A 10424-nucleotide genomic window follows, 5' to 3' on the forward strand; every position below is an offset into this window, starting at 1 on the left:
CGCAGTGGTTTCCCCCCATCATGTTTAGATCACTACCTGACTCAGGTCAGCCCTTGATTGGAAGCTGGCCGGCCCAGGCTCAATCCCAGCCAGCTCTACCTGCTGCCTTTCCAAAGCTATACAGGTGTTAGGAGAAATACGCCAGGGGATGAAACAGTGTGAGACCGATGCCTGGTACCAATGCCCATGGAAAGCTTGGGGAAATCGGAGGCCATTACCAGCAGCAGAAAGGGAAACCAAGAGCTTCATGGCTTCTCAAATACATAAACTGACTAAGGAAAGAGTCCAGTAGGAGCCTTGGACACAGTGGTAGTTAGTTTTGGTCATCAAGCTGACACAACATAGAATTACCTGAGAAGGGAATCTCTTTTCCATTGGGTTGACCTGTGGGCGTGTCTGTGAGAGGTTGTCTTAGTTCCACGGTGGGCAGCACCATTCCCTAAGCAGAAGATCCTCAACTGTGTCAGAATGGAGAAACGGCATAGAGCACAAGCAAACGAACATGAATGCATTCACCTTTCCCTGCTCTTGTCTGTGGATGCGATGTGACCGTGTATATTAAGTTCCTTCCTCCTTGAGTTGCTTTTATTGCAACAAAATGAAACTCAAACAGGCGCTATCTCCTGACCACATAGACACACATTTCTGGTGCTTGTGGGCCCTGGGATGGGCTGGCGATAGGTAGGGAAGCAATGGGAGAGAGAACCGTAGGCAAGAGACCCTGTCTGGTGTTTTACAGCTCACCATCTCTTCATGGTCACTGCCTGCCGGGACCCTGACTATGGCACTCTCATCCAGGAGCTATGCCTCAGCCGCTTCAAGGAGGACATGGAGACCATCGGGAAGACTCTATGGTGTGACTGGGGAAAGACCATAGGGTGAGTCAGCAGAGGAGGAGGCTGGGAGACATGCCCTCTCCTTTATACTGGGGCATCAGGCCCCTGGGTCTGGGGAAAAGCCAGAGTCTAAAGGGATAGGATTGAGGGGAAAGGGAGTCCCAGTCATTGACAGACATTCATGACCATGTGGGTGGGAGGAGCTGTGTCCTCCATGGGCTGTCCCGGTAGCCATGGGTGCCAGGAGAGCAAGAGATGAAGGGTTCAGATTGGATACATATATAGCAACCAAGTGCAGGCACCTGGGGATGGTTGAGCCCCATTCAGTGCCGGAACCCTGAGTGACTGACTGTCTTGTGACAGAAGCCAGGCCTTCAGGGATCTCCCGGCTGGCTCCTTCCATCCTGCTGTCAAGCCAGAGTTGCTCTCCCCATCTCTCTACCCAGCCCACCCTGCTCAGGCCTCAGAACTTCAGGGGCAGGCTGTCACTGAAGGGGTGGCCCACAGCCCCACCAAGGGTGGCACCCAGTGGACCTTTCTCTGACAGGAGCCAGGATCAAAGATTGTCCTGTCCAAGACAAATTTTCTAGGCTTCGTTTCTACTTCACTGTGAGGGATTGGGAGTATCATGGAGCTACAGTGAGTGGGCCGGTGACTGTGTGTGTGTGCTCGTGTGTGTGCATGTGTATGTGTGCATATGAGTGTTGTGTTCATGTGTGTGTATGCATGCGAGTATGTGTGCATGTATGTGTGAGCATGTACACATGAATGCTTGTGTGCATGTATATGTGCATGTGTTCATGTATGTGTGCATATGTGTGGATGTGTGTGCATGTGTGTGTATATGAATGTGTGTGTATATATGTGTATATGAGTGTGTGTGCACGCATGTGTGTGTATGAGTATGTGTGTATGTGTGTGCACACATGTGCATGTGCCTGTGTGTGTGCTGTCAGCTCTATCTGGGGTTAGACTGTTACAGAACCCAGGTCTAGAAGCTCAGCTCTCAGACAAAAAGTATTCAAGAGAAGAGCATTAGAGATGAACAGAGCCTTTGACTCATAGCCATAGAACAGAAAAAAAAGGAGTCGGCCTCTTCAGCCCAGGGAGTCAGGGAAGGAATGTCAACAAAGAGAGAGACTGATATGATAAGGGGTGGGGATGCTCATGTCTTTTCTGGGAAGCAGCAAGCTATTCTAGAAACTCAGATAACCCTGCTGCTGCTGCTGCGGCCCTGCCGCCATAGCCACCGCCACTGCCTCCTCCTCCTCCTCCTCCTCCTCCTCCTCCTCCTCTTCCTTTTCCTCCTCCTTCTTTTTCTCCACCTTTGCCTCCTCCTCCTCCTCCTCTTTCTCCTTCTCCTCCTCCTCCTCTTTCTCCACCTTTGCCTCTTCCTCCTTCTCTTTCGTCTCTGCCTCTTCTTTCCTAGTTTCTACTCAGGGTAGCTGGTAGATGTCTTTAGCCTCAAAAGGGCAGTCAACATCCGGGCAAGTCTCAATTAAGTTCACACTGGATGATGGCCTGGACAAAATGCTTTTCAAGTGATCTGCACACCATCCATGTGTACAGCTAAGAGGAATTTGACCCAAAGTTTGCGTCAGCAGAGGAGACGGATGCAATCTGAAGGCAGAGATGCCAAGTCTCCTTCCCAGACCCAGACCAGGTCATGGGAAGCCAATGTGGTCATCAGAAGCCCCTTGTGTCCCTGGGAAGTCACCTAGGCAGCAGTTAACCACCACACAGCAGAGCGGCCATCTTCAGCTGAGCCCAGGGGAGTTGCATGGTCTCCAAACTGTACACTAGCCAGCTACAAGCCAGTGAAGCCCAGAGGTCTGTCTAGACTTCTCTCTGGTAGCACTAGGAAGAGATTCATAGTGAATGGACTGTGACCCAGCTAGGACAGGCTGCCTGGTGGCTGAATGGATTCTGAGGGTGACTGAGTGCATTTCCTCCATCACCATGCATAGCACATAGTAGGTGTGCAGACTTGATGCCCTGTGATAACAGGCGCTTTCTTCTAGTGCCAGAGAGAAAAGAAGGGAGTCCTGGGGACCCATGGTGGAGAGGAGCAGGAAGACAGGAAGGCTCCCTGGGGAGGATCTCCATAGAACAAAGGGAGGCCAGTATCATTCACAGAGAGCGAGCTTGGTGATGTTCCCCGACGTTCAGGTCTTTATTGTTCCACAGGCACATTCTGTGGAACAACAAAGCTCTCATGCAAGCTCCAGAACCTCCCTGGTAGAGGGAGGCTGGGAAGCACGGGGTGAGGAGCACTGGTTCATGGGGTGGGACCCACTTTCCTGCATGAGCTTGGGTTCAGACTTACCTCACTCCTCAGGCCCTCCTTGCCTCTTCTCTCTTACTAAGTGAGGTCAGATACCTGTCTTCCCTACCCTCCAGGGATGGAGCCTTTGCCTTCTTTTCTGTGAGATCCTTTGCTGCAGCAGAGTCTATGGCCCATGCACACTTGTTGAAGACAGTCTCTAAAATGAAAAGAAAAAAAAAATTAGTTTTTGTTTGTTTGTTTGTTTTTGCTGTGATAAAATAACCTGACAAAGAACCACTTAGGGGAAAAGGGGGCTTATTCGACTTACAGTTCCAGGTTACAGGGATCATCACTACGGGAAGTTAAGGTAGGAATGTCACATCTTAGCCACGTCACATCCACAGTCAGAGCAGAGAGACATGGACGCACGCATGCTCACTGGCTTGCTTGTGCTCGACTCAATTTCTCCTCTCTTATATCATTCAGGACCTCCTGCCTAAGGAATAATGCTGCCCACAGTGGGTGGGGTCTTCCTACATCAATGAACAACTCAGATAATCCCCCACACACACTCCACCCCATCCAACCTGATTTGGACAAGACCTTGGTTATGACTGTTTCAGGGTGATTCTAGGTTGTGTGAGATTGACAGTTAAAACCAATCATCAAAGCACGATATGTCTGCCCCGCCCCCAGACAACCACGCAGGGTACAATCGGGGCCAGTCATGGTTTTCGTCCAACCCCTTCTCACTCTGCCCTACTGGGCTGCTTGGAGACATCTGGCCTCCTCTGCGAAGCCGAGGAATGAATCAGGAATTGGAAAGGGAGAAGGGACAGGTTGTTAAAATCAGAACAGCCTGTTCTTTGGGCTAATTGGCTTTCAGCCTCAGCTGAGTAGTTTGTATTTAAATGAAAGTTGCATTTATTAGGATCCAGGGAAGACACAGTAGGGCCCTGAGGGAAAGCACTCACTGCCTGCCCCGCATAGCTCAGTGACTGCTCGTCTGTGCACACTGACAGCAAGGTGAAGCCTGGCAGGATGATGGGTGTGGACCGGGCGGCACAAGGATGCTCTGAAGGAGCAGGGACCATGGGCTATAGATGTGAAAAGAGGAATAGTTAGCTCCAGGCCAAGGAGAGGTGACCACGGTCAGAGCCTCAGGGTTCTACAGCAGGGAATATCCACATCATGGCAGCACTGCACCTCAACGGGTCATCTCCAGCCTGCAAGCTCCAGGTCTATGGTCCACACAGCAACGGCCCTAGTCACATCCCTGCCTTCATATCTGGGTCCCGTGAGCCTGTTGCATTCCATGGTGAAAGGGAGTTAAATTGCAGGTGAAACTGAAGACACGAGCCCGGTGGCCATAATGTGGAAAGACCATTCTGGATTACCCAAGTGGACAGGGTTACTCCAGAGGTCCCCAAGTTCGTTCAGATCCTTGCATTGCATGACCTTCAAGTTGGCACTTGCCCTTGGACAACACTGATCCTCATCTGAGCACTTCCTTGACTTCCCAAGTTTATCTTTTAAATCCCAGGCTGGGAATCAGCCATTTCTCCAATGAGCCCTCCCACCCCCGCTTCTATCAGGGTATGAAATTTAGGAACCCAGATATGCCTATTAGAGTCCAGAGATATACAACCCCATATTATGCACACACATACATACCTGTGCGCACACATTCAGACACTGGATTAGATGGGACAGTATAGCCACACAGGGTTAAGAAAAAAAATGGGTGGCCCCTCTTTGTAGAGACTTTAAGAACTGGCTTATGAGGCTGGAGAGTTGGCTCAGTGGTAAGAGAGCTTGCTGGGCAAGTATTAGGACCTGATTTTGTATCTCTAGGACCTCCCTAAAACACACACACACACACACACACACACACACACACACACACGACTGTCCACACTTGTAACCACAGTGCTGAAAGGAACAGAGACAGGGGACTTGCTGGGGCTTGCTGGCTAGGTGTTGGAAAAAAACAGGCTCAGTGAGAGACCCTGTCTCATAGGGATGAAGGGGAAACAATAGAGGAAGGCACTTGCTGTCTGTTTACGCCTCTCTGTGTGGGCAAGCATACAGGTTTATTCGTATACAGAGACAGACACCACCAGAATGAAAATAAGTTCTTTAAAAAAAAAAAAAAAAAGAATTGGAGGGCTTGAGAGGTGGCTCGGTCGCTACGAGCACTTGCTCTTCTAGAGGGCTCAGATTCACAGCACCCACTCAGAGCTGCCTGTCATTCCAGCCTCAGGGGATCTGACACCTTTTTTGGCCTCCTCAGAGACCCATACACATGTGGCACAGGCACATGTACATGCACACTTGAAAGAATTGGCCTTCACAGTTGGAGAATTTGGCAGATTCCGTGGGGCAGGCAGCGGACTGAGAATCTAATCAACAGGGCTTGCGTATCGGTGGATTTATAAATCTCAGGATTGAATTTCTTCCCATGGGCCAGGTAAGACCCATTCACCTCCCCAGGATCATTCTCTTGATGGTGTATGCTACACACTCTCTCCAAATCCCCTCAACAGCATCCAGACTAGTGTTTGATTTTTCTAAATGGGTCCTGGGCCTGGCCATGTGGCTGCACGAAGTGAAGTTAGAGCTCTCTCCTGAACTCCACCCTTTCCTAGTTCTCTATTCCCACCCACTTCCTGTGTGGAAAGTCTCATTGCCCAGCAACAGGCAGGTTGGTTTGTTTTGTTTGTTTGTTTTTTGTTTTTGTTGTTGTTTTTTTGAGACAGGGTTTCTCTGTATAGCCCTGGCTGTCCTGGAACTCACTCTGTAGACCAGGCTGGCCTCAAACTCAACAGGCAGTTTTTTAAAACTGAGTCAGATTTGTCACTCTTCCTCCTGTCTGAGTTCAAATCAAGGCTAGAAAGCCCTTCCTCACACTGGCTTTTCTTTGAGCTTCTATAGTCCTGCTGGGCTGCAGCTACATCCACCACGCCGGCCGGTGGCTTGAGAGGAGTCCTTTAAAGGAACACAGAGACTGGACTGGGAGAATTGGGATGATTTCAAACCAGCCAGATCTCTGGGTAAGCCTGATAGTCTGAAGTTTCGACAAAACAGGCAGAGGAGGACCCCTACTGGGGGAGGGGGAGTTGGGGTATTTTCAAAGTACTCTGCGGCACAGGAGTATGACTCAATGGTGTAGCATGTACCTGTTTCTGAATGGCCCTAAGCTCCATCCCAAGTAACACGCACACACATGTGCACATACATGAACATATAGCCTTCAGCCGGGCAGTGGTGCCGCATGCCTTTAATCCCAGCACTTGGGAGGCAGAGGCAGGCGGATTTCTGAGTTTGAGGCCTGGTCTACAGAGTGAGTTCCAGGACAGCCAGGGCTATACGGAGAAACCCTGTCTCGAAAAAAAACCAAACAGACAAACAAACAAAAAGAACACATACACTTCAATGGGGGGACCCAGCTATGTGTGTCTCAGAGACAAGAAATTGCGGAGTGGCAGCACAGAGCAGCCAATAGTATTCAGGATGCAGCACAGAGCAGCCAATAGTATTCAGGATGCAACACAGAGCAGCCAATAGTATTCAGGATGCTTTCCCACAAGCAGAAGGCTTGCTGGAGTGTCTCACCTCCGCCTATAGCCCGATTTGATTTTTGCATGGTTATGGTCTGCAGCAATTTTGAGTTTTGTTTTTTGATACAGTCTTCCTCTGTAGTGCAGGCTGACATGGAACATCCTACATAGGCCTGGCTGGCCTTGACCTTGTGGCCATCCTCTCAGCTCTGCCCCGAGTGCTGCAAATGCATACCTAGCAAGGTGAATAACCAAGGTACCTGAGAGCCTTAGTCCTCACACTGACCCAGGACTCCACAGCAGCCCTGTACCTTGACTGTGACCCCCACAGCTCTGCTTCTCACCTGTTATCTCCTGGAGGAGGGAATATATCGGAATGCTTGTTGGAAGAGAGGATCTGTCCGGATGCTTGTTTGAAGAGAGGCTCAACATTACCCAGAGTTCTTGAGGGCAGCACAGGGCATCTCTGGGTCAGCCGCACCCAGCAAGAACCTGCAAAGCGCATGACCTCGCTGTGTGCTGGGCTGAGATCTGTCGTTGCTAGAGTTATCTCATTAAACCACAGCCCTGGTCTGCTAATGGAAGCATAATGTCATCTAGTATATTCGCTGCAAATCTTATCTAACTGGGGAAGGTAGAAAGAACATGGAAAAAAAGGGTCGTGGGAAACTCACTACCACGTCACTGCAGGTGTTGGGAGAGAGAGAAGGCAAAAACAACAGAAGGGTCTGGAACTTTCCAGATCCAGCTAGAAAGTAGATGCTTTGTTTCTTTTTAGCCTCCTTTAAAGTTTTTATTTATCATTACTATTGTGTGTGAAGCAAATATGCCACAACCCGTTTATAGAGAGAGGTCAGAGGTCGACTTTCTGGAATTGGTTCTCTCTACCATGCGGGTCCCAGGAATTGAACTCAGGTCATCAGGCTTGGTAACAAGTACCTTCACCCACTGAGCCATCGTGTCATCCCTAACTTAATTTTTAAACTAATACATAAAAACATATAAGTATTGTACATGCCAGATGGGCACTGTGTGACATTGGATACACGTGCACTTTGTGTAACGTTTAAAGTCAGGTTAAACATCCTGTTACAAGCATTTATCAGCTTATGGTAAGGACATTCAAACCTACTCCTCCCTCTCTTTAAACAGTACTATAGTTTTCTCTCTCTCTCTCTCTCTCTCTCTCTCTCTCTCTCTCTCTCTCTCTCTCTCTCTCTCTCTCTGCAACCTCAGGCCAGCTTTCCTTGTTCCTCTCAGTTACTTAACTCCAACCTCTCCCCATTCCTCCCTGCCCTGTCTGCCCACCATTTGATCACAAGCCCCTGTTCTTGTTGGCCAGTGTATGAGATCCTATGTATGCATGAGGTCACGTGTTTCTCTTACTGTGCCTGGCTTCCCTCACTAAAGGATTCAGTTCTGTCCCTGTCAAAAATGGCAGTGCTTACTTCTTCCTGACGGCTGAATAGTGTCCAGTTTTGAGTGTGTGTGTGTGTGTGTGTGTGTGATGTTGTATTTACTCAGTCGTCCAGTGATGGACAGTTGGCTTCTTTCTGCTTCTCAGCTGCTGTGACTAGTGCTTCAGAGAACGCGTGAACACAAGTGAACCTCATTTCTATATAAATGAGAAATAGAATGGCTGGATTATATGATGCTGTTGGCAATTTTTCAAAGAAACTGGCTAGTTTCTCACCTCACGAGAAATACTAAGTTGGTGTCCTGTTTTGCTTTCTGTTGCTATAATAAAGAGCAAAACTGGAAGCAACCCAGAGAGGAAAGAGTTTATTTCAATTTATAGTGTATCGTCCATCACCCAGGAAAGTCAGGGCAGGAACTCAACCAAGGCTGGAAGCAGGGGCCATGGCAGAGTGGTTTGCCCTCTTGTGGCTTTCTCAGTTTGCTTTCTTATGCCTCCTAGGTCTTCCTGCCCAGGTTGACATCACCCACAGTGGCCTGGGCCCCCTATCAATCACTAATCAAGAAAATTCCCCCACAGGCCTGCCTATGGGCCAATCTGATGGAGGCATTTTCTCAATTATGGTTCTGTCTTCCCAGATGACCTAGTTTCAAACTGACAAAAGAGCCAACCAGCACAGTTGGCTAACAGCTTCAGGCTCTGAGATGTCAGCTTAGGCAGGAGAAAGATGTTAAAGGCAGAGAGATACCAATCTAGGCAGGGCCACCACCTGCCATGGCTCAGTCACCAGGATTCGCTAGCACCCCGGAGCCCTGTTTGCTTTTGTAGCCTGCAAGGTGTCTGCTCTGTGCATTAAGCCGTTAGCATTTGTAAATGCAGGCTCCGTCTGCCCCACTGCTCACAGTATCTTACACTGTCCTGCACTCCAGGGCCGCAGTCCTCTAAGGACTCGTCAGAGCTTGTGAGGCTGAGGACCACAGGCTGCTTCCCAGGGCTGTAGTTCTAACTTGCTGACCTCAATTTGAGCCATGAAGACTCTCCCAGGAGCTGTGGAGTGATGGGTAGGACCTCCTGGGACCCCAGAAGTAAAGGTGGCCATGCCGTCTGTTAACAAAAAGGACAAAATGTCTAAGAGCTGCTGTGCAAGACCACCCAGAGTCCTGTGATCTGAGTAGGAGCTACCACACCTATTTAAAATAATTGATTCAGGCGGGGTGTGATGACCCGTTTGTCTTGCTTAGGCCTGATGGCTGCCTTGCTATGGCTGGAGCACACAGCCTCATTTGTGTGTGCAGGGCAAGAGCTGAGGCCGGAAACCCTCTCAGCTTCCAGTCATCTGGAGGGGTTGCCTATGTTTGGAATGTCAACGGGAGCTGAGAGCAAAACTGCTTCTAAGATTTCCAAAGGTTCTAAAATGGCGATTGAGCAGCAGGCAGGGACAAGCTTCTCTGGGTCCATGTTCTGCTTGCCTGCTTCGTAGACTAGCGGGGCTATACTTTCTCTCTATACTCTATAGGGCAGCCATGTTGCCAGAAGCCCAACAATAGGAGGCAACCTAATGGCCTGCCTCCCCCTACCCTGGCACCGTGAGGATACCTCATTTACCACGGGGGTATACCCACAGAGGCACCCACCCTGGAACTTGTCATGTGCCAAGTGAGTCCTGAGGTCACATTTGTGCAGAGCTTGGTGGCTATGGAACTAATGACCTCGTGTGTGATGACAGGAAATCAGTCATGATATAGAAGGGCTTCCTGGCCTAGTAGGACCAATGGCTGGGTAACCTGGGAGGTCAAGAGTTGCAGAATCTAAAGCAGGCACTGCCTGGGCCAAGGCTACTCCCTGCCCACACTATATTCTTTCTGGCTGTGCGTCCTTCCCTTTGACAAATAAAGGTCGTGAAAAAAACAAAAACAAAAACAAAAACAAAACCCTGACCTGCCTCCAAGGTGACAACTAGTTGGAGCTGTAGACATAGCTGGTGGTGTGTTACAGAGCATAAAACACTAGGGCCAAGGTGAGGTCGCCGCTCACAGTCTGCCCACCCATCCCCCAGGGCCATCTTTACACTGTCAGCAACTGCCCCTCCCGCCATACTCCACACACTGAAGGAACTGTCTTCATTTTGAGAGTTTTCAGGAATGGCAATGGCATTTCAGTTGAGATCAGCTCACTGAACACTGAAAGCCTGCCCCAAGGTGAGTTTCATCAAAGATTCCCAGGCCGGGCGGTGGTGGTGCACGCCTTTAATCCCGGCACTTGGGAGCAGAGGCGGGTGGATTTCTGAGTTTGAGGCCAGCCTGGTCTACAGAGTGAGTTCCAGGAAAGCCAGAGCTATACAGAGA

The 10424-nt window shown here is 49.6% G+C and overlaps 1 protein-coding gene across 1 annotated transcript in view; it reads left to right on the plus strand.

Moving 5' to 3' along the window:
* Ramp1 (receptor activity modifying protein 1) overlaps window positions 1-10424 on the plus strand; it is a 47466-nt gene that overhangs the window by 17448 nt on the left and 19594 nt on the right. The window contains exon 2 of the mRNA XM_031368408.1: window positions 740-878. Within this exon, the coding sequence (XP_031224268.1) occupies window positions 740-878 (139 nt within the window). The remainder of the gene's footprint in view (window positions 1-739; window positions 879-10424) is intronic.

The sequence above is a fragment of the Mastomys coucha genome, unplaced genomic scaffold (genome assembly GCF_008632895.1).
Source record: "Mastomys coucha isolate ucsf_1 unplaced genomic scaffold, UCSF_Mcou_1 pScaffold14, whole genome shotgun sequence".
Classification (NCBI taxonomy): Eukaryota; Metazoa; Chordata; class Mammalia; order Rodentia; family Muridae; genus Mastomys; species Mastomys coucha.